Here is a 24,084-nt window from a genome sequence, read left to right on the forward strand (position 1 = left end):
CTGTACTTTGCCCATGCATATAATGCAGGCCCACCAGCAGCACTCTCTATTTGCTCTCCCTCCACTGCTTTTGGCAACCAGCTCTTCTAGGTATGGAGAAGTATAGAACACTCTCCCCCTCCCAAGTGCTAATGCTGGTGCCTTATAATTTGGTTGTTCAGGCACCCAGTGCTGTCACATGGGGGCAGGGATAGATCTCAAATCCAGGTAATCTCCAAGCGGCCACGCTGCTAAATTTCTTTGGTTCGGATGGCTGAATAAAGCAATGGGGGAAGGAAGGGTAACCATGTGCAGTTGGTGGGACCCTCAGTAAAGTGAACCTGTATGAGGTTAAATTCCAGACTCAATAAAAAAAAATCACATGGTCTCCTCTAGATTTAGAGTACATGTTAGTCAGAAAATCTGTAAGCCCCTGTTCACACTGGGGCGACGCTACTTTGCCGGGCGACCTCATAGGTCGCGGCGCGCTGCTCGCCCCGTGACCTCGGAGCGGCCGGCACGGACTTCATAACATTGAAGTCTATGCAGGTCGCCCCAAAGAAGCTCCGGACCCTTTTTCTAAGTCGGAGCGACTTGTGTCGCTTCTATTAGAACGGGTCCACAGCTTCTCTATGGAAGGCGACCTACGGCGACCTGTCAGGCGACCAGGTCACCTGACAGGTCACCCCAGTGTGAACGGGGGCTAAAAGTCACAGGGGAAAAAACAAAAAAAATAAAAAACACAGTAAGAGCTCGTTTACACATGCTTTAAAACATGGCTTTGGACACGCTTTTTTAAAGCTCTCTGAATGCAAAGCACCGGTCACTAAATAAAATGGTTAGCTTACAATCCTGTTTACACTTTTCCTTTGCTTCTGCTTCAAAAATGATACCCCATTTTGCTTTAGTGGTGCTTCAAAGCCTCCATTGAAGTCTATGAGAAAACTTGCTTGAAGCTCTTACAGCTTTTGAGAGGCTTTAATTGAGTTTTAGCTTTGTTTGGAGGTATTGCAGGTAGGGCAGAAACAACTAATCGATTGATCGACAACTAATCGATTATGAAAATAGTTGTCAACTATTTTCATAATCGATTAGATGGTCAGCTGATTAGTTGGCCTGCATACAGAAAGCATTATTTGTTTACATGTCAGGAAATACAGAGAAACACACATACAACTCAGTACACCGCCCGCGCCCATACATGTCAGAAGACACAGTGCAGTACACATGCAACTCAGTACACCATCCATACATGTCAGTAAGTGCCTGAGAACCTGTGAGTGTGTGCGGAGCAATGCCTCGTGGGACATGTAGTCCTGGAGTAAGTGGTTCTAAAAAGGCATATGTTTTTTTAACTTGCTATAGGGGTACTCTATACTATACTTTGCAGCTTGTTATTGGGGCACTCTGGAGGCAGCAGGAGCCAGAAACCTCAGTGAGGGACTCCAGAAGAGGGGGATCCGGGCTGCTCTGCGCAAAACCATTACACAGAGCATGTAAAAAAAAAAAAAAAAAATCACTTTAAAGACTGTGCAGGGAAGGTCAGCATCTGAACCCAGAGAAGGTGGAAGCTGATACACTGAAGGTAATATAAGGCACTACAAATACATTTAAAGTCAACTTTTACCAGTATTGTGCATTATATCCATGAAAAAAAAAAAAAAAGTAAAGTCTCAGCTTTTAGTACTACTATATAAGTTTTGAACAATAAAGACAATTTTTGACACAAATCTGGTACTGAACATGTTAATTTTTGTTTAATGCAAGCATGTCCAACCTGCGGCCCAAGGGCCGCATGCGTCCTGGAACCTCAGGTAATGCGGCCCACTGCGCCCTGACAATTTTTTTTTTGCTGGGGAGGAAGGAAGTCAGGTCGGGGGCACGGCCACAGCAGCTGCCAACTAATGGTAGGCAGAGGCTGCCTCAGAGGGGGGGGGGGGGGCATGTGCAGTGTTTCTGACTCCTACCACCATGACCACTTTAAATAACTGAAGTGGTCTTGGTGGTTAGAGTGTTCTTTTATTATCGCTCCGAAGAAGTAAACCTCTGTATACTGATTCCATTTAATTTGATCATCCTCTAGTTGTGTTAAATTAGTGCGGGGGCGTGGCGGCGCGGGAAGGGCACAGCAGCATTTTATTACTTATATACCTTAACTATAGTATATATTTTATATGCGGCCCGAGAAAATTTCTCTACACTCAATGTGGCCCAGAGAAGCCAAAAGGTTGGACACCCATGGTTTAATGCTTAATTGCTGGCTCGCTGGCATCCTGTGGCGGGTGGCTGACTGGCACTCTGTGGTAGGTGAGCGGCTGGCTGGCTGGCACCCTGTGGTGGGTGGCTGGCACAGGGCCTGTGGATGTCTGGCACAGGGCCTGTGGATGGCTGGCTGTCTGGTATTCTGTGGTGGTGGTGTATTCTGTGGTGGCTGGCTGGCACCCTGTGGTGGGTGGGTGGCTGGCACAGGGCCTGTGGGTGGCTGGCTGGCACGCTGGTACAGTGCCTGTGGCTGGCTGGTACAGGGCCTGTGGATCTGGGTGGCTGGCTGGCACCGGGCTGCTGTGGGTGGGTTTATGGCTGTGATACCCACAGCAATCGGCAATATCGGCCAGTACCGGGTCTATCCCTAATAAAATTATATATATTTATTTTCCACCCTTCATATAGCTTCATGTTTGACTCCTAGTTAAAATGCCCATATACCCTGAGTGTATTTATTCTCATATAGGATATAAAAGTATTATATATTTTATTACTTTCGTTGATTCGCAGTATAAATGAACCCCTTATAGTAGCGATTATCTGCTCTTTATGTACTATAAAAAGGACGAATGTTCGTTTTTTTTAACCCCATTATGACAGTTGATAAAAAAAAAAAGTTATAATTAAAAAAAGCATGCTACTGCTACTAAACAGCTTAGGCCTTGTTCACACCTATGCGTTTTTTGGTGCTTTTTACAGAAACGCACTACAGTTCATTTAGCATGGCTTTCTATGGGACACGTTCACATCTATGCTTTTTTCAGCCGCTGAGTATTTGGTAAACGTCAAGGACTTTTTGAACGGAAAACTGTGCTTTTTTTTGTTTTTTTGGTTCAATAAACTTCAATAGAGAAGCTGCAGAAAAGTGAGTTTGTATTGAATGCATGTAGTGAGTTTTGGCCACAATTCGCGTTTTTTTTAATCTGCCCAACAAATTGGCCAAAAAAAAAAATGCAAATCAATTGTGCAAAAACGCACAGCAAAAAGCACTGCAGAAACGAATCAAAAGAAAACTGCATAGGGGTGAACCAAGTCTTTATGCTGGCCATACATGCATCGATTTTCTGACGAGAATATTCATATAAAAAATGTTTGTACATTCGCTGAAAAAATTTTGAAAATTTCACTTGCTTTTAACATTCAGATTTAAAATGATTTAATTCCTTTGACCAAAAAGTTTTCTATTCTGCTTCTTCAAATTTTCCTTTCACAGTGGTCGAAACAAGCATCGATTTGACCCCACTAACGATCAGAAAACTGAACGAACATTCTTGAAGGAAGACATTGTTTTTGCATGGCCAGCATAAGTGACAGCAGGTGCAAGGGGCTTTTATCAAAGCCACCCGCGCCTAGGACAAGGAAGTCTGTCATACATAATATATTACAGTTCTGTCAAAAAATTTGATTTTTGAGTCTGATGATATTTACCAGCTTTAACCTCTAATAGTAAATTCAGCATCTCTCTTCTGTCTGTTATTCTCAGGGTGGATTAGAGACTTTGCTCCCTAACCATATAGTTGGGTTATTTTTATTTAACACTGCATACAGATATTTAGGAATAAATAGTTTTTTTTTTAAACTTTACATATTAACTAAATTATACACCACACTTTTTTTAAGGTTATCTGATTAAACAATAAAAATCGGCCAACTAATCGATTATGAAAAGAATTGTTAGCTGCAGCCCTAATTGCAGGTATGAAATGTCAGCGCACGCACATGACTCCTGCCAAGCTCCATCAACTTCAATACTGGGCACTTTTACCCGAATTTTCAGCGTTCAGCGCTGGTCACACTGTTAATGAGAATTGCTCGGTCATGCAACGCTGTACCCAAATGAAACGTATAAAAGAAAGAAGAAAGTTTTCCTTACTTTGTTAGAAACATTTTTAAAAGTAATTTTTCTCCTTCACGATAGGCGCTAATGAGGCTGCACTGACTGGCATCACTGATGGGCACAGTTTGGGCTGCACTGATGATCAGTTCCCTGATTATCTGTGCAGGTTTCCCTGTGGGAAAATTCTCCTGATCGGTTCCCCTCTCCTCCCGCACTGTCAGTGTGAGGAGAGGAAAGTGGATGACTACATTTCCTTATTTACATGAGACCAACTGTGACTGGACACAGCTGATCACATGGGTAAAGAACCTAGTCAGTCATTGGCTCTTTACCGAGATCGGGAATGCGCTGTATCTATGATCGTCACGCGCCTCCTGGGGAGCACAGGCGTGGCGAGAGTGTGATAATCTCATGACATCATCCAAGAACGAGAGAGCCACCCTGCCCCTGTCATTACGGGAGGCAGTTAAAAAAAGCACTGCAGAAGCATCAAAAACACAGCAAAAAAGTATGTTGTGTTGAAGTCGATGCAAGGGTAAATGATCATGTAAAACAGGTGCATTTGGGTCATACAGCACCAGAATCTAGCGTTATTCCGTACCCAGGAGTCCACAGGCATTGCATACAGGTAGAACAAGCAGCCTATACAAATCAATGTCAGGCTGTCAGCTGCACATCTGTAACCCCATATCAGACTAGCGAACCGTCTGCTTCCAGGGCCACGCATCCATTCCTGCATGCGGCGACCACTCACTCAGATGTGCCATTACAGGTATATAGCTGTGGTGTCTGACTTCCTGACATGGATTTCTACCGGCTGCTGGCTCCCAAATAAATCCACACTCATAAACTAAAAATAGCCATTTCTCTGAAAGTACTCCTCCAGTCAGATTATACCTTCTCCTGTTCACTTTGCTTGCGTGTCCCTGAAGAAAACAAAACGCAGGCCTCTAATCTATGCTTTTGAGTGACTCAGCTACAATGACAAAACCAGCTTTAAAAGGCCAAACCCTATATATCAACACTCCACCCCATTTATCACTCACTGCATATCTTTCAACAAAACAACAGCACAGTGCCTATTTGAAGAGAAAAAAGAAAAAAGGAGAAAGAAGAAGAAGGGGGGGGGGTTCTTAAATCATTGTATCCAATTTATGCAATCTAAGAAAGGTAAAAAAAATATTTAGACATATAGAAAGTTCTGGCATTGGAACAAGCTGGCATTAGTTCCTGTTATTTATTGTGTGCCCTGAGTGTAGGGAAGCGTTAAATGTTGTCATCTAGTACTATATACATCTTCATATGTAAAATTACCTCGAAATTAAAGTGGTTACATAAAGGCAAAGTTGTCTGATTTGCCCTGCAGCTTAAGAAGACAAAGGTGACTGGTTGCTATGGACAAATTGTCATGAAAAAGTTGAAAAACCGGTTTCTCAAGGAGTTAGTCAAACTGATAACTGTTAATCTGGAATGAATCATAATAAGAACAAAAAGAATAAGGGAGTTATTACCTGATAGCTCCTTTTCCAGGAATCATCCAGGACGGTCACATGAGAGATAGGCTCCACCTCCTACAGGAAACACAAGCACACAAGTTTAAAACAAGCCGCCCTAGACTGCCCCTTCAGTTGTATAAAGATTTCCTTGTCGTCTGGCACACATGTGCTAATATATGGACTTAGTATCACATTTCTATAAGGGTGGGGGTCTACCGTCCTGGAGGATTCCTGGAAAAGGAGCTATCAGGTAATAACTCCCTTATTCCCCAGTCATCCTCCAGGACGGTCACATGAGACCCCAAAGATTCATACCTAGGGTGGGACTACCGCTTGCAGGACCTTACGACCAAAGGTTAGGTCTTGGGCGGAGACCAGGTCGATCCTGTAGTGATTCACGAACGTGGAGTCGCTGGACCAGATGGCTGCTCTGCAGATCTGATCAATGGATGCCCCAGCTCTTTCAGCCCATGAAGTGGCTATGGAGCGTGTGGAATGAGCTTTTATGTTTGTTGGTCTGGCAGATTCCTGGCTGTCGTAGGCTATTTTAATTACATTCCTGATCCATCTTGCAATGGAACTTTTAGATGCCGTTTTTCCTTTTTGTGTACCTCCAAATAGTACAAACAGATTTGAGGATTTTCTAAATTGTTTGGTGGCTTCAAGGTAGGCCAAAGTGCACCTCCTGACATCCAGGGTTGAAAATTTTTCTTCCCCCTGGTTTGTTGGGTTTTGACAGAAGGATGGTAGTATGACGTCTTGTGTACGATGGAAGTCTGAAGAGACTTTAGGGAGGAACAGTGGATCCGTTTTGAGTATCAGCTTGTCTGGGAAGACCGTAAGAAATGGTTCTTTTATGGAAAAAGCTTGTATTTCACTGACCCTTCTGGCTGACGTGATTGCCACCAGGAAAGCCGTCTTCAGTGTTAGGTTTTTTGTGGAGGATTCCGAAATTGGCTCGAAAGGTGCTTGGGTAAGTGCCCTGAGTACCAGAGAGAGGTCCCATGGGGCCACCTTTGTGGTTTGCGCTGGTCGTGTTCTGGCAATTGATTTAAAAAATCGTTTGATTAGCGGGTTTACGCTGAGTTGGTCGTCCAGAAAGACTGAGAGAGCTGCCGTATGCACTTTAAGGGTGCGTATCGCCAGCCCTGCTTCGGCTCCGTCTAGTAGGAATTCTAGTACCGTGCCGACCTCGTGTAGGTCTTTGTTCCTCTGGCGCATGTTATCAGAATATTTAGAAAAGAAGAAAGATCCGCGCTTAGGATAAGCTATCTATAAAATAGTGCGTAAAAATTCTATAAATAAAATACTAATGGCTGCTCCCCACTTCAAAAGATGCACCCCCGATGGGGGAGCGTCAGGTGTATAGGTCAAAAAGGGAAGTGATTGGCGCTGCCAGGAAAATAGGTTAATGGGAAATCTGGGTTAGGCTGCTATAGTTCAAGACCAAGTTCAACACATGCAAATGCACAAAGAATGTATGTGGGAGTGAAAACGATATAAGTAATAGGATATAAAAACACAATGGGTGTGTAATATGTGTGTAAAATTAACACTATGTGCTGATACCAAATCAATAGATAAATAGGTTCAATACCTAGTCGGCTTATTGAGACTCAACATAAATATGCAAATATATGTAAATATAGGTATAAAAATATAAAAGCATATAAAGATAGTATTGATAAATTATGGTGATATAGAGAGTTGATGTGCAAAGGTGCTAGAAAATAAATATAGTGCACTAATCAAACTAAATAAGGTGCATTCCGAATAGTCATAACCATCTATTCAATAAAGTGCAACTGCATACTCATAAGCAATGGAAATAAATAAGTAGGTGAACTATGTGCATCCCACACTGGTGACAATATAAAAACTAGTAAATAAATAAGTGCAGCCGTGCAAATAACTATATAGATTATGATATGCGTTCCTAGCCTCGGGATGGTTCAGACGGAAGTGATGTGGTCACGTTCTCGTCGCGTTTCGTCTCCAGATGACGTCAGTGTGACGAAACGCGACGAGAACGTGACCACATCACTTCCGTCTGAACCATCCCGAGGCTAGGAACGCATATCCGGCGGTTGGGACGCACGCTGATCCCAGGCGTGCACTGCGAACGAGGTAGTTGCGGACCCTATGCCATACGGATGTGCTGCATGTTGATTTTATGTGAGTACATGTCTTTTTTGGAATCTAAATAAAAGTTTTAAAGGCAATCCTGCACTATCGGAGGCTTCTGTTTTCCCCTTTCTCATATACCCGGGAATTGTACTGGAGCTCTCTCCCTGATGCTTTAACCCCTACGTGTACCGGAGCAAGGAGTGGATACGAGTGGTAAAAGGAAGGATAGGACGGAACCAGATTGCCGGTGTATGGGAGCGATCCCTGTTATCGACCCGCCATTTACCCCTGTAGGGGTACGGACATCCGGTAAGCACAGGACCCCAGGAGAGGGGGAGCACCCTATCTTCCGACCACTCACTGCACTCCCGGCTTCATAGGAAAAAAAAAAGAGCACCTTACTCCATCTTTATATGGACTATAGAACTTTATGATTTCTGTACCAGCTCTGATTGCACTATTTCTGGACAATTTTAAAATACACAGAACCTGCTTTTTGAGCCTTTGAATTTATATGGTTCTCACTTTCATAATCTATATAGTTATTTGCACGGCTGCACTTATTTATTTACTAGTTTTTATATTGTCACCAGTGTGGGATGCACATAGTTCACCTACTTATTTATTTCCATTGCTTATGAGTATGCAGTTGCACTTTATTGAATAGATGGTTATGACTATTCGGAATGCACCTTATTTAGTTTGATTAGTGCACTATATTTATTTTCTAGCACCTTTGCACATCAACTCTCTATATCACCATAATTTATCAATACTATCTTTATATGCTTTTATATTTTTATACCTATATTTACATATATTTGCATATTTATGTTGAGTCTCAATAAGCCGACTAGGTATTGAACCTATTTATCTATTGATTTGGTATCAGCACATAGTGTTAATTTTACACACATATTACACACCCATTGTGTTTTTATATCCTATTACTTATATCGTTTTCACTCCCACATACATTCTTTGTGCATTTGCATGTGTTGAACTATAGCAGCCTAACCCAGATTTCCCATTAACCTATTTTCCTGGCAGCGCCAATCACTTCCCTTTTTGACCTATATGCATGTTATCAGAATATTTGTTCCAAATTTTCCCGTAAATTTTTTGCGTAACTGGTTTTCTGCTTTTCAGCAGAGTTTCTACCACCCTTGGGGTAAGTCCCTTTCCCCGTAGGATGCCCCGTTCAACAGCCAGGCTGTCAACTTTAAGGTTTGGAGATGGGGGTAGTAAGCTCCTGACTGTAGGAGAAGATCTTCTTGTATTGGTAGGGTCCAGGGTTTTTCTTCTGTCATGTTTCCCATGACCAAGAACCAAGACCTTTTTGGCCAGTAGGGCGTTATCAGGATTACCCTCGCCCTCTCCGTCCGTATCTTCCAAAGTGTTTTGGGGATTAGCTGTATGGGCGGAAAAGCGTACCCCAGTTTGAAAGACCATGGGAATCCCAGTGCGTCTACTCCTAGGGAGTCTGTCTCCCTCTTTAAGGAGAAGTTTAGCTTCCTGTTGCTGGCTGAGGAAAAAAGGTCCACCTCCGGGGTTCCCCACCTTTTCGTTATTCGGAAAAAAACCCCCTTGTTCAGCTCCCACTCTGATGGGTCTAGCTGTTGTCAACTTAGTATGTCTGCTAGCGTGTTGAGTGAGCCCTTTATATGTATTGCTGATATCGACTGGAGGTGTATTTCTGCCCAGGAGAGGAGCAAGTATGCCGTCTTCATTAGGGTTTTTGACCTTGTGCCCCCTTGGGGTTGATGTAAGCCACCGTCGTTACATTGTCCGACAGGATCTGGACATGTTTTCCTAGTATCATCTCTTGAAATGCCTGCAGGGCCTCCCATACTGCTGACAATTCTCTCAGGTTGGAAGATGCTCTTGCTAGCTGGGGTTCCCAGAGCCCCTGTCTGACTTGCTGCCCTATATGTGCTCCCCACCCTGAGGCGCTTGCGTCCGTGGTGACCCGAACTTGTGCGTGTGGTAGCCACGGTCTGCCCCTTCCTAGGGTGAGCTTCCCGGTCCACCAGTTTAGAGTTTCCCTGACCGTTCTTGGGATTGAGATGACTTCTTCCAGGGAGTCTTGATTTTTGTTCCAGCCTTGCAACAGATGATGTTGTAGGGATCTCATATGCAATTGGCTCCACTGGACCGCCGGGATTGCTGTCGCCATCAGTCCCAGGAGTGACATGACTGCTCTCCTTTTCCCCTGTTTTTCGGTTATAAGTTGGTTTGCTTTGTCGCCCAGCTTCATTATTTTTTCTTCCGGGAGGATAATTTTCTGTTCTATGGTGTTGATGGTGTAACCCAGGAACGTGGTCACTTGGGAGGGAATTCTGCTTGATTTTTTTAAATTGATTTGCCACCCCAGATAAGTTAGGAACTCTTCTGTCTTCTGTAGGTTTGCTAGAGTTTCTTTTCTGGAGACCCCATAAATTAGGAAGTCGTCCAGGTATGGGATTATCTGGACTCCCTTTAACCGCAGTTCCTGCACTACGTCCGCTATTATTTTGGTGAAAATGCGTGGGGCGGAAGAGATGCCAAAGGGAAGCGCTTGGTATTGAAAATGGCGTGTTTTCGCGCCCTCCTGTGTGGTGAACCGCAGGAACTTTTGGTGGTCGGGATGGATTGGCACGTGAAGATAAGCGTCCTTCAGATCTAGTGTTACTAGGAAGGCTGCTGGTGGTAGAATTGTTCTTATCGAAGAGATGGTTTCCATCTTGAACTTTCTGTATTTTATGGATTTGTTTAGATTCTTTAAATTCTGAATTAAACGGGACCTGCCCGAGGGGTTCTCCCTGATGAATATGTGAGAGTAATGTCCTCTGGTGTGAAGTGTTGGTTGTATCTCCACTATCACGCCTTCGTTTAGAAGGTCTTTGATTTCTAGGTCCATGAGTTTTTTGCTTCTTGATCCTACTTGGACCTTTGTAGTTTTGAATGTGTACTGGGGTGCTGATTCGAATTCTATCATGTAACCCAGTGCAATTATCTGTAAAATAAATTGGTTTGAACAAAACGTTTTCCATTGTGGGAGGAAATGACGTAGTCTGCCCCCCACCGCTGTCCGGCTGGCGTCATTGGGTTTTGCTAGTGGATGCGGGTTTGGGGAACAGAAAATTGGTCCTGCCCTTGTTCCGGTTGAAGTTCCATCGGCGTTGAGTCTGGGGTCTTCCCCTTTTTGCCTGGTTTTCTCGTCTTGGTTGACGAAAGGACTGTTTTTCCCCTTGTTTGGGTTTTTTGAACGGGAAGCCCTTTGTTCTATCGGCTGACCTTTCTAGCACTTTCTCTAACTCTGAGCCGAAGAGTAGGTTGCCGTCAAAGGGGATGTTACATAGCTTGTTCTTTGAAGCATAGTCGCCCTCCCAGGTCTTTAGCCATAGTGCTCTCCTGGTTGCGTTGATTAAGCCCGTTGTTCGAGCGGTGAATCTTACTGCTTCTGCTGAGGCGTCCGTCATGTATGCCACTCCTTTCTCGATGAGTGGGAGGGAGTCAAGGGCTTCTTCTGCCCCTGGAACCTTGCTCAGATGACTTCTGAGTTGTTCCAGCCAGAATGAAACGTTTCTGGCCACGCAGGTATTCGCGATATTGGGTTGAAACCCCGCAGCCCCTGCCTCATAGGCTCGCCGTAGCACCACCTCCATTTTTTTATCTATTGGGTCCTTCAGTTGGCCCATGTCCTCGAAGGATAGATCCGATCTTTTCGAAACTTTCGCCAAAGATGCATCCAGTTTCGGGCATTTGGTCGCGGTGATCTGGTTCTCCTCGAATGGGAATCGTCTCTTCAGCGCCTTGGGAAAGAAAAGTTTATTTTCAGGATTCTTCCATTCTTTCTCTATCATGCTCTTGATTGCCTGGTGTATCGGAAACGTTCTGCGTTTCTGTTCCTGGAGTCCCCTGTAAAGTCTATCCCTGATGGAGACTGTGGGGAGTGTTTCTGGGATGTCTTCGGTTATATATATGGCCTGTAATAATTTTTCAGTTTCCTCCGCCGGGAACAGGTGTTTGGTCATTCTTTGGGTTTCCGCCGTTCCCGGATCATCCTCTGAGTCAGAGCTGTTTTCGTCAAGCAATTCCCCCTCTTCCGATTCCGAATCCGACTCGGAGGAGCTTGGTTGGGCTACTGGTTTGGGTTTCCCCTTAGGTTTAGGGGTTTTGCCTTTTGGTGCCGTGGAGGGCTGTTCTTCTCCTTTCATGGCATTAATTGTAGCCTGCAGGGACTGCATTGTGGCTGTCATTTCTTTTTTGAAGTCCGAAAAGGTCCTTAGCTAATGGACTTGCTTCCTCATTGACAATCTTTTTAATGCATTTACTGCATAAAAGTTTGTCGCTTTCTGTTGGCATTTTTGTGCCACATGTGCGGCAGTATTTTCTCTTTTTTGGCTTATTCAGACTGTCCGTCTGTTCCTGGCTTTTGGTCTACAGGGATGCAGGCGGAAAGTAGGGGAGAGAGGAAGAGTAGGTGGGAGAGGATTGGGTGAAAGAAAAACAGGGGTAAGCAATATAGACTTACTTCTGTGAGTCCCTTCATTTTCCTATTTGCCCCTTGCTCACTTACCGAGTGAGAGCTGGGGCTGGGTTCAGCAGCCTCTGGCAATAAGGTACGGTCCTCCGCCATTGTGCCGCCTGGAGGGGTTCACTGCAGGATATGTACGGTTATATTCTCCTGAAGTGACCGCTGCTGCTTTGTTTGGGTTGTTCTTATATTCAAAATTCGCGCCCAAACGGTCCCAGGGTCCGCCCAGTGGAAGTAAGGGCATTTGCTGCAGACTGTATGTGATTTTTTCCCTAAACCAAGATGGCTGCCGAGGCACTTCCTGTGCGGGCGCCATCTTGGTGATGTAATTTCCGCCTCGCTCCCTGTCCGTTCGCTGTTTGTTTTGGGGCTGGTTGCGAGGGGCATCATGACCGATGGTAGGCTCCCCTGGACCGCCGGAATCGAACCGCCGTGTTCCTTACCTGAATCCCCCCTCCGGGGCTGCCGAAAGGCCGGCCGTATAGTTTGCCTTTTCCAAGATGGCTGCCGAGGCACTTCCTGTGCGGGCGCCATCTTGGTGACGTCACTTCCGCTCCGGAAGCCAGAGAGCCTTGCTGTTTGTGCTGGGAGATGTATCGGCCGTTGTCATCTCCCTGAGTCCTGCCTGGAGGCTGCCGAGGTGCCGACTACACCGGGGAGAACCGTCTGGAGTCCCGGTGAGTGGCGTCAGGGCTGTGTGGCCATCCCCTACTTAGCCTAAAGCGGGGATGGCCTCTTTTGGAAACCCTCTTTTGGTCCTTCCTCTGTAGCTTACCTGTCACAGGGGAAGGTTGCTGTGGGGTTTCTGTGTTGGGGCTGTGCCCCCCACTTTTTGTCCCCCTTTCCTGTGCCTGGGACTGACGGCCTCGCCAGTCATGTTCAGTTGGTCTCAGGGGTACTCAGGGACGCCTGCCCTGGGTAATAAGAACCTGTTTCCAGGTCCTGAAAAAACAAACTGGGGAGATATCCCCTGGTGCTGTGTTTGCGGGACGCAGGAAACACAAGAACTGAAGGGGCAGCCTAGGGCGGCTTGTTTTAAACTTGTGTGCTTGTGTTTCCTGTAGGAGGTGGAGCCTATCTCTCATGTGACCGTCCTGGAGGATGACTGGGGAAAAACTGGATTTTTGTCTTACCGCAAAATCCTTTTCTCTGAGGTTCATTGAAAAACACAGCTCCATATGTTCTTTGACTCTTGGGTTACGCTGCTCTCCATAGGAGTAGGACTAGGTGGAAACAAAATTTGACAATGCCCCTAGGGCAGTCCTAGGGGGTATACCTCCCACTCCCAACTTCCTGCTATAGGACTTCAGTTTTGTAACAAGCAGTGTCAGAAAAATACATAAACCCAACTCAACAGAGGGGTGGTTGCTGTGTCCCTCAAACATCAGAGAAAAGGATTTTACGGTAAGACAAAAATCCAGTGCTCTCTTTCGTTCATTGACGGACACAGCTCCATATCTTCTGGACCCTTGGGACGTCCGAAAGCAGTGTCAACATGAGGGGTGGGAAGAACACAGCAATGCACAGAATTCCCAAAAAGGGCTAAAACATAGCCAACCAGGTAAACCAGGAAAAAACAATACACCCTCAAGAGGCAGGAACCTCTGCAACAGCAGCCTGCAAAACTTGGGGCCGAACGTAGCATCTGCAGATGCGAGTACATCCACCTTGTAAAACTTAATGAATGCATGCACAGACGACCAGGTGGCCGCTTTGCACACCTGAACCACTGATGCCTGATGACGGAAAGCCCAGGAGGCACTAAGTGCCCTTGTAGAATGCGCTTTAAGGGGGAAAGGAGGAGCCTGACCCTTAATGAAATAGGTCCGCACCACCGTCTGCCTGATCCATCTGAAAATGGTCGCAGCAGATGCGGCCTACCCCTTACGAGATCCAGCCACAAGGACAAACAAGGAATCTGATTTTCGAAGCGACTGAGTCGCCGTAAGGTACACCCTCATTGCCCGAACCACATCCGGGGAATGCAAAGCAATTTCTTTAGGATATGTTGGCTTAGGGCACAAGGAAGGCAACACCAGGTCTTCATTCAAGCGAAAACCATAAAGCAGGATGGAAGATCAGCCCTTGAGACAAAAGATCTTCTCTCCAAGGAACATCAGCTACCAGCCTTACGAGGCCTGTATACCAAGACCGGCGAGGCCAGTCTGAAGCCACCAGAGTGACTGGAATCCCTTCTGCCTCGATTCTGCGCAGGCGCTGTCGTGGAGGAAAAGCGTAAGTCAGGCGATACGGACCCCAAGGGGCGTCGGCTAAAGGATCCAGAGATCTTGCCACAAACCTCTGAACCTTCCTGTTGAAACTAAAGGCTAACAGGTCCACATCTGGAGTCCCCCACCGAAGACAGTTGTTGAAAACACTTCCAGGTGAAGAGACTATTCGCCAAGACTCAGGGCCTGCCAAATGAGGTAGTCTGCCTGTCAATTTTCCACCCCTGGAATTTGCACAACAGAGAGGGCTGGAACATAATTGTTCAGCCCACCTTAGAATGCTGGCTACTTCTCTGGCTGCTAGAGCACTTTTGTTGCCCGCTTGATGATCGAGTCCAAACCCCTTGAGCCAAATCTGTGCTCAAGACACTTCCCCACCCGGAAAGGCTGGCTTCCATGTTAACCACTGCCTAGTAGAGGGGGAGAAAGGACTTCTCTTGTTGAAGCGCCAGGGAACGGAGCCACCGAAGCAAGGATCCCCTTTGCACCCCGGCTCAGATTGTCAAGAGATTGAGGATTCTTGTCTCATTTGGTAAGAACTTCCTTTTGCAGAGGCCTGTTATGGAACTGAGCAAACGGAACTGCCTCGAAGGTGGAGACCATCAAGCACAGCACTTGCACACAAGTGCTAAGCGACGACCAAGGGTTGGACAACAGGAGCCGAAATTGCATGCTGCAACTTCAGCAGTTTTGCCTCCGGAAGAAACACCCTGGCTGAGGGTGAATCCAAAGTCAGGCCCAGGTAGGCCAGGTTGCTGGACGGAATCAGAACTGATTTCTGAAAATTCAGCGTCCAGCGGAACTCTTGCAGAATTCGCACAGTGACGTCCAGATTGTCTTAAGGCAGGCGGAGACTCTGCTCGCAGAAAAAGATCGTCCAGGTACGCCAGTACCGCGATCCCCCTCTGCCTGAGCAAGGCTAACCTCGGGGCCAACACTTTTTTGAACACCCGAGGAGCAGAGGCAAAAACCAAAGGGTAACGCCATGAATTGATAATGTTCCTCTCCCGCGGCAAAGCGGAAAAAAACGCTGGTGCCCTACATATATTGGGATATGAAGGTAAGTGTCCTTGATATTGAGAGAGGCCAGAAAATCCCCTTGATGAAGGATGCCACCCCCGTGCAAATGGACTCCATCCATAGTTTTGGATCCTGCACAAAGCGATGCAGGGCCTTGAGATCCAAGATCAGACGGACCTTGCCTTCCTTCCTGAGAAAAGTAAATTGATTTGAATAAAATCCCTGAAAACGTTCCAACTCTGGAACTAGGACAATTACTCCCTGTGATAGCAGATCCTGCACCGCCCCATAATGGCCCTGCAGCCGATCCGGGGATAGGCACAAGTTGGAAGGAAAGAACCTTGACAGAGGCAACTCGATCTTGTAACTGGACCCAATCAACTCGCGGATCCATTTGTCTTGAATGAGAGAGGCCCACAGGTTTGGAAAGAAGCGAAGACGTCCCCCCCCCCCACCCCAGATACAGGTGAGGGCACCCCTTCAGGCAGAGGAGGGCTTGTCTGCGGAACCAGTGGAACCCGCTTTGGACTCCCCAGCCCAAGGCCTCTTGGAAACCCCCCACGAAGTTAAGGGTTATCCCTTGTCCTGGCCCGCGGGACGAAAGAGCCATTTGTGAGCCAAGAAGAAAGGACCACATTTATGACGAGGCTCTTGCAACCTGTGGAAGCAGAGTGCTCTTACCTCCCCCAAGACCTTTAATAGTCTCTTCCATAGAAGCCCTGAACAGGCGGTCTCTTACAAAAGGGAGATCAGTCAACACCTTTTTGGAAGCCTGGTCCGCAGACTAGTATTTCAGCCAAATCATGCGCAAAGTGCCATAGCGGTCACAGACGCTCTGCAGGCTAAAGGGGCCGCATCCAGAGAGGAATCACAGATATACTGTAACCCCTGTATCAAATGATCTGCCAGCTCTGCCAACTCAGGGAGGATGTTGACCCCCTTTCAAATTCTGGCGCAGAAGCTTTGCCTATTCCATTAAGGTCTGGGAGACCAAGGTGATGGCAAACACTGGTCTCAGCATTGAGCCGGCCATGGTGTAAAAAAGGTATCGGACCAGAGATTCAGCTCTCTTTTCCACTGGGTCTTTATAAGATGGGGAATCCTCCACCGGAAGAAGCGTGGCTTTATTCAATCTGAAAACCTGAGAATCCACCATCGGTGGAACTGTCAGTTTCTTCAAAAGGATATCTGCTAGTGAATTGCTTAGGTATCCCAACCTTGCGTTTCAGGGATCCCCACTGACTTGCGACAATCTCATCGAAATAGGCAGGAAAAGGAAACACCTTAGATGGTCTGCGGGTACCAAATTGTACCGACGCAGAATTAGCTGTGTCTTTCAATTTTAAAGTTTCCCGCACTGTTACAATCAGTGCCTCCACAAGTGCCTTTTTAGGCGTGGCTGCAGTGGAAGAGGATTCATCCTCGCTGTCACAGCACCCAGGTTGCGTGGATGCAGACCAAGTGGGCTGACTCACGTCCGTGGCGGCCAAATACACCTCAGAATCTGAGGAGGCAGAGGAGACAGGTGAAGGGCGCTTCTTGCTAGGCCGCTTTGAAATGGCCATATCTACTTTTGACACTAATGACTGCAGGATCGCCGTCATGGCCATCAGGGCAGGCTGAGACCCAGAGGGTCCAGCAGCTTCCGAGAGTGGGTCAGGTGGTGACTTGTGCTCCCGGGCCTCCATGGTTAACCCGGAGGCCGCCCGCAATATTGTGAAAGAAAGTGCAATAAAACCCCCCTCCACCGCTGCAGTGGTAGTACTACAAGTCCCAGCACACCAGCGGCACTGCTAGCAGAAAAAGGGAACTGTACCCCACAGGGAATCCCCACCAAAATCTTAGGGAAGGATGCACAGCACCAAGCTGCTTGCCATGCGGCGATCAGAGAGAAGGAGGATATGTCGATACCACCACTAGAAGCCCAATGTCACATCACCGCTTAACAGGCTACAAGAAAATGGCCGCCGCATTGATTTCATTGGGAAACTCCGAAAACATGGCTGCTGAAGCTACAGAACAGCCATCCACAGCAAAATGGTAGCGCCCAGGACCCCCAGTGGCCCTCCAGGTACGTGTAGACCGCCAGGGACCCCTGCCATATAAAAGTTTTTTGTGAGCCACCAGCGGCGCGCTCCCACCCCCTCCAGCCCATCACTGCAGGACACACACACCTGAGAATAGTATGGCCACCCCGGGGAGGGGGACTAAAGGAGGTAGGTGATGCAGCTACTGGGGGGGGGGGGGCACCATGTGGGAAGAAAGGGCACATAGGGGGCCTACCAATCCTAGGCCTGCGTGCACCCCAACTTTTTCCCAGAGGAGAAAGAGGGGGGGGGGCACTACTTATCACACCTTGGAATCAAGCAGGCACCACTCCGGGTAGTCCACCGCACCATCTCGGAATGGAGGTATGCGGAGACTCAGGCCGTGACCAGGGCTATGCGTCCTTGCGAGGTGTTTCACTCGCCGGCCAGCCCCTGTCCAGTGAGGCTATGGGACTGGGAAGACCATAAGGATTTAGGATATCCAGTGCGTCGCCCAGTCCGGCAGTTGATTGTAGTTCTCACAGGAACAAAAAAAAAAAAAAGAAAAAAAAAATGTCATTTAAAAAAAAGGAAAAAAATGCCAGGACCAGAAATCCCAGCAAGGAACTAGGTCCTTACTCCTGACTATGCCTGCAGGAAAAAAAAAAATATATAGCAGGAAGTGGGAGGTACATACCCTAGGATTGCCCTTGGGGCATAGTCAAATTTGTTTCTGTCTACTTCTACGGAGAGCAGCATAACCCAAAGGTCAAAGAAGATATGGAGCTGTATGAATGGAAGAAAAAAAAAAAAACCTATGGATGGTCAGGTAGTGCTTAATTGCAGGTCAAAACTGAACCATATTTTCTACTTACCTGTTGGTGAACTACCTTTGCATGTTTCAGTATGGCTATCACATCTCCCACCACTGTTATGCCCAACTCATTCATGATGTCCTTGTTCAAATCCAGCAGCATGTTCTTGCTGATCCTATGGTAACAAAAATGCATTTCACAACTCTGTCTTAATAGCAGCATGACCCTTCTTTTCCCATTGGCATCCAATTAGCGTCAACCCTATCATCCCGAGGTGCTGCTTCCAGCTAGACACTGATGCCAATCCTGCAATTATAACCCCTTTCAAAAAGTGTGCACACTTCAGTTAAAATTGAACATTAGCCATTATTTTTTTTTTTAGCAGGTTTAAGAAAGGTTCAAACTTCAGTCAGGTTTTCCTGCTGACTGTTACAGCTTTGTGTTTATTTCGGTTAAGGTAATGTCATGGGAAACGAGGGGATAGGAAGTTTGCCTTAAAAAAGAAAAAAAAAAATGACACCAACAGCAATAAAACCTGACAGAGGTTTCTACCCTTCCCCTACTCGATCCAAAAAGTAAAAAAGTGTTTTTGGCTGAAGTTTAAATTTTATGAACATGAAAACATTGGAAATTAATTTGGGTTTTTTGAACCAGTTAGCTGCAAACTAGGCTGAGCGAATAGGATTAGAGTTACTTGATTTGAACACAATGATACCCACGGGACATCTGTTCACAGCAGAGATACATCTTAAAAAAAAAAAAAGTTTAAGATTTAATGAAAAAAAGATTACAGGACCATCAACCACTTCAATACTGTGAGCACTTTTACCCTCTTTCTGCCCAGGCCAATTTTCAGCTTTTAGCGCTGTCGCACTTTGAATGACAATTGCGCGGTCATGCAACACTGTACTCAAACTAAATATTTTTAATTTTGTTCACACAACTAGAGCTTTTCTTTGGTGGTATTTAATCACCACTGGGTAGAGCTGCACGATTCTAGCTAAAATGAGAAATCACAATTTTTTTTTTTGCTTAGAATAAAGATAACGATTCTCGGCATATCATCATCTTTTACATTATACAAAATATTTGGCTAACTTTACTGTTTAGTTTTTTTTTAATTCATTAAAGTGTTTTTTTTCCCCACAAAAACTGCGTTTGAAAGACTTCTGTGCAAATACAGTGCGACATAAAAAAAAAAAGATTGAAACGATCACCATTTTATTCTCTAGGGTCTCTGCTAAAAAAAATATATATAATATTTGGGGGTTCCAAGTTTTTTTCTAGCAAAAAAACTGAATTTTTGTAAAATCTTACCTGTAAAATTCCTTTCTCTGAGTCCTCCGACAGTCACCGCCTCCTCTAAGTCATCACTATTGGGTATTGTCCACCTATCCGTAGGAATAGCTAGGCATATAGACTTAGTCAAAAGACAAAAGGCATTAGCATATACACACCCACGGGGGCTGTCCCATCTGGTCAATGCCCCCCCTGCATCACCACTACCAACTCAGTTTGGTAGCATAGCAGTAGGTAATAAGAACCCCAAAAGAGGGGCGGGGGCGGCGACTGTCGGAAGACTCGGAGAAAGGAATTTTACAGGTAAGATTTTACAAAAATTCCGTTTTCTCTTACGTCCTCCGACAGTCGCCGCCTCCCCGTATGCTAATAAAGGACAATGCGGACTTCCTGAGCTGCGGTGAATCACTAATTAACTGAGCTAGATATAAACCTTGTAGAGTCCACGGCTCTCCAGCACCTGAGGAAAGAGCGCACCGGGTACATCGACCCCGCGCATGCTCAGAAACGCGTCGTGCCTGCCGTTCCTTTGCTGGTTGTATTCACCACCCCTGGTGACGGGAGAGCGTCCATCCATCCACGGAACCTTGCAGCCGTCGGTCACCTCCATCTGACCGCTTATCGTACACTGAGGCGGGAGGCTGCCGGCTTTCCTTTCCTCCCATTCAACATCATCTCAGCCACGGACGGCGCTTTGGAGTGGACATCACCACCTCCCTCCCCCCAGAGGATGTTCTAAAGATCTGATGAAGTTACACAGCCTGACCTTCACTTATGTCTTGTGAGTTACTACACACATTGCTTCTCATGTATCAATAAATTGTCTACACTTAGAGCGCTTCTCCTTTTTGTTCTTTTTGCTTAAACAGAATCTCCTCTTGGTCTGTGGAAGAGCGGCTCAGTGTTTATGGACTACACGTCGATCCCATACAATACAGTAATTTTATTCCATTAGCTTTACTCAGTGTTTTGCTTTTGTCCCTTTCCCCCTCCCCCCCCCTCCCCTCCCTCCCCCCTTTTTCCTTGTTATTTGATTCATCACACCCATCCCCTGTGTTGGAGGTTTTTAGCGCTCTGGTTTCATATATGCTTCAGGTAAACCCTGATCGCCCTGACAACATCCAAGGAATGCAAAGCAATCTCCTTTGGATGCTTAGGCTTCGTACAAAGCGAAGGCAGGACAATGTCCTCATTAAGGTGAAATTCAGAGATCACCTTGGGAAGAAAGGATGGGGTTGGTCGCAAAACCATCTTATCCTTGTGAATTATCAAATAAGGGGAGCGGCAAGACAACGCCGCCAGCTCCGACACTCTGCGAGCCAAAGTGATCGTCACCAGAAAAGCAACCTTTTTTGACAGCAGAGGCAACGATATCTCCCTGATATTTTCAAAGGGAGCATGCTGTAATGCGGACAGAACCAAGTTCAAGTCCCACGGAGGTAAAGGCTCCTTCCTGGGGGGAGCCAAATGTCGCACACCTTGAATGAAGGTGCGCACCAAGGAATGAGATGCCACAGGGCGTTGGAAAAGGACAGCCAGTGCTGACACCTGGCCCTTTATCGTGGCCAGCGCCAGGCGCTGATCCACTCCAGACTGGAGGAAAGCCAAGATTCTCGACACCGAGTAAGAACGAGGGGAGACCCCCCTGGACACACACCAGGTGAAATAGGCTTTCCAGGTACGGTAATAGATCTTACCAGAGGAGGATTTCCTAGCCTTGATCAGGGTAGGGATAACCTCAGGGGATAGACCCTTGTCCTTCAAGACCTGGGTCTCAACAGCCAGGCCGTTAAAGCCAGCGACTGTAAAGCAGGATGGAAGATCGGACCCTGAGACAGGAGATCTTCCCGCAGAGGCAGGCGCCACGAAGGTGCCACTGCCAGGTGAACAACGTCGGCGTACCAGGACCGGCGTAGCCAGTCCGGTGCCACCAGAATCACCATGTGCGGTTCCAAGGCCAATCTGCGAAGGAACCGGGATAGCAACTGAATCGGAGGAAAGGCGTACATCAGACGATACTGATGCCAAGGGGCCACCAACGCATCCGAGGCATCCACCAACGGATCGCGCATCCTTGCCACGAAGCTTTCCACCTTTCGGTTTAGCCGGGATGCGAACAGATCCACGTCTGGGGATCCCCATTTCGCACACAGCATCTGAAAGACCTCCGGGTGAAGGGACCATTCCCCCTGGTCCAGGGTCTGGCGGCTCAGATAGTCGGCCTGCCAATTTTCCACACCTGGAATGTGAACTGCCGAGATCGCCGGGACATGAGTCTCGGCCCAAGACAGAATGTCGGTCACATCCCGGGCCGCACGAGCACTCCTGGTGCCCCCCTGGATGTTGATGTAAGCCACCGCGGTAGCATTGTCCGTCTGCACGCGAACAGGCAGGCCCCGGAGACGATCCGACCACTGGAAGAGGGTTTTATCGCTCGTAGCTCCAGCACATTTATCGGGAGGGAGGACTCTTCCTCCGCCCAGGTGCCCCGGGCAGACAGGTTGCCCAGGACTCCACCCCAGCCCGACAGGCTGGCATCTGTGGTAACCACTGTCCATACCAACGGACGGAAGGACTTGCCTTCCGTCACCGACGGGGACTGGATCCACCAAAGAAGAGCCAATCTGGTCTGGCGACTCAGGGAGACCTCCAGATCCAAGGACTGAGGAAGTCTGTCCCACCTGAGGTGGTATCACCCACGAAGGCCGATACCATCAACCCCAGGCCCCGCATACAGGTCCTGAGTGACGAGGACGGATTGTCCCTGAGGGACCCGAGTTCGTCCCGCAAAGTCCGGAGCTTGTCCTCCAGCAAGAACACCTTCGCCTGAGCGGAATCCAGAATCATTCCCAGATAGGGAAGGTGCAGCGATGGAGACAACGTCGATTTCTGAACGTTGATAGTCCATCCGAACTCCTGAAGTGTCTGTACCGTGGTCAACAGATCGCGCACCAGGTCCTGGCTGGCACGTGATCTCAGAAGTAGATCGTCCAGGTAACCCAAGACCGAAATGCCCTGAGCCCTCAGTAGGCCCAGAACCAGCGCCAGCACCTTGGTAAACACCCTTGGTGCCGAAGCGAGACCGAAAGGTAACGCCACAAACTGGTAGTGATCGTCTGCGATTGCAAACCGAAGGTACCGCTGATGACCCTCGAAAATGGGGATGTGCAGGTACGCATCCTTCAGATCTATCGAGGCCAGGAATTCCCCTGGACTCAAGGAGACCACCACCGAAGGGAGAGACTCCATACGGAACTTCCGAACCCGCACGAAGCGGTTCAGCGCTTTTAGGTCCAGAATAGGACGCACTTTGCCCTCCTTTCTGGGCACAGTGAACAGATTTGAATAAAACCCCCGAAACCTGTCCCGATGAGGCACCGGGACAATCACCCCCTGAGCAAGAAGGTCCTGCACCGCTTGATGCAAGTCCTGCAGACGCCCCGGAAGCAGATGAAGATTGGAGGGAAAGAATCTGTCCGCCGGTCGGGAAAGGAACTCGATCTTGTATCCTGATCAAACAATTTCCAGAACCCACCTGTCCGATATCCGGAGCAGCCAAGGTTGGAGGAAACCGCGCAAACGTTCCCCCACCCCAGAGACGGGTGAGGGCGCCCCTTCAGGCAGAGGCGGATTGACCCGCCGCGCCGGTATTGTCGGACTTCTGCTTACCCGCCCAGGGCTTCTTCTGACTGCCCTGGGCCTTGAAGGGCTTGCCCTTGGATTGGTTCCGTAAGGCACGAAAGGACCCCTGAGTGGATCTGGGCGCAGAACCCCCTTTGCCACGAAAGGACTTGTTCTTCGGGTTCTGGGGCAGCATAGTGCTCTTGCCCCCTGTGACGCCTTTTACCAAGGTGTCCAACGCCTCGCCAAAAAGACGAGAGCCAGCATAGGGAAAATCAGCAACTGTTTTCCGCGAGGACTGGTCGGCCGACCAGCTCTTCAGCCATATCAGTCGCCGGTTAAGTACCGCGACACTCGAGAGGTGAGCCACCAAGGGAGCCTCATTCAGGGCAGCATCACACAAATACATGACTCCTTGGTGGATCTGGTCCACCATTTCCAGCCGGGCAGGCGGCACGTCATCAGACACTAGGTTGCTTCTAAGCATCTTAATCCAATCAGCCACCGCCTGAGCCACCATAACGGACGCGAAAACGGGTTTGAGCAATGAACCCGCCACCATATAGGAATGGCGGGCTAGAGACTCCAACCGCCGGTCCGTGGGATCCCGGAAAACCGGGGTATCCTCAGTAGGAACCAAGGTAGCCTTGTTCAGCACGGCCACAGTGTGATCTACCTGTGGAGGCACACACCATCGCGATTCCGTAGCCGGCGCAAAAGGATAAAGCAATTTGAACCGACTAGGTACCAGGAATGGACGTTTTAACGTGCGCCACATTTCATTAACAGTGTAATGAAATTCAGCTGGGCAGGGGAAAACCTGCACAGACTTGCGGGCCCTGTGCGTCCCA

General features: G+C 47.6%; 1 protein-coding gene across 1 annotated transcript in view; it reads right to left on the bottom strand.

The window, feature by feature from the left end:
- LOC309560803 (uncharacterized protein C19orf47 homolog) overlaps window positions 1-24,084 on the bottom strand; it is a 38,331-nt gene that overhangs the window by 8,563 nt on the left and 5,684 nt on the right. The window contains exon 3 of the mRNA XM_082264481.1: window positions 18,374-18,488. Within this exon, the coding sequence (XP_082120607.1) occupies window positions 18,374-18,488 (115 nt within the window). The remainder of the gene's footprint in view (window positions 1-18,373; window positions 18,489-24,084) is intronic.

The sequence above is a fragment of the Pelophylax lessonae genome (assembly GCF_965119305.1).
Source record: "Pelophylax lessonae genome assembly, chromosome: 7".
Classification (NCBI taxonomy): Eukaryota; Metazoa; Chordata; class Amphibia; order Anura; family Ranidae; genus Pelophylax; species Pelophylax lessonae.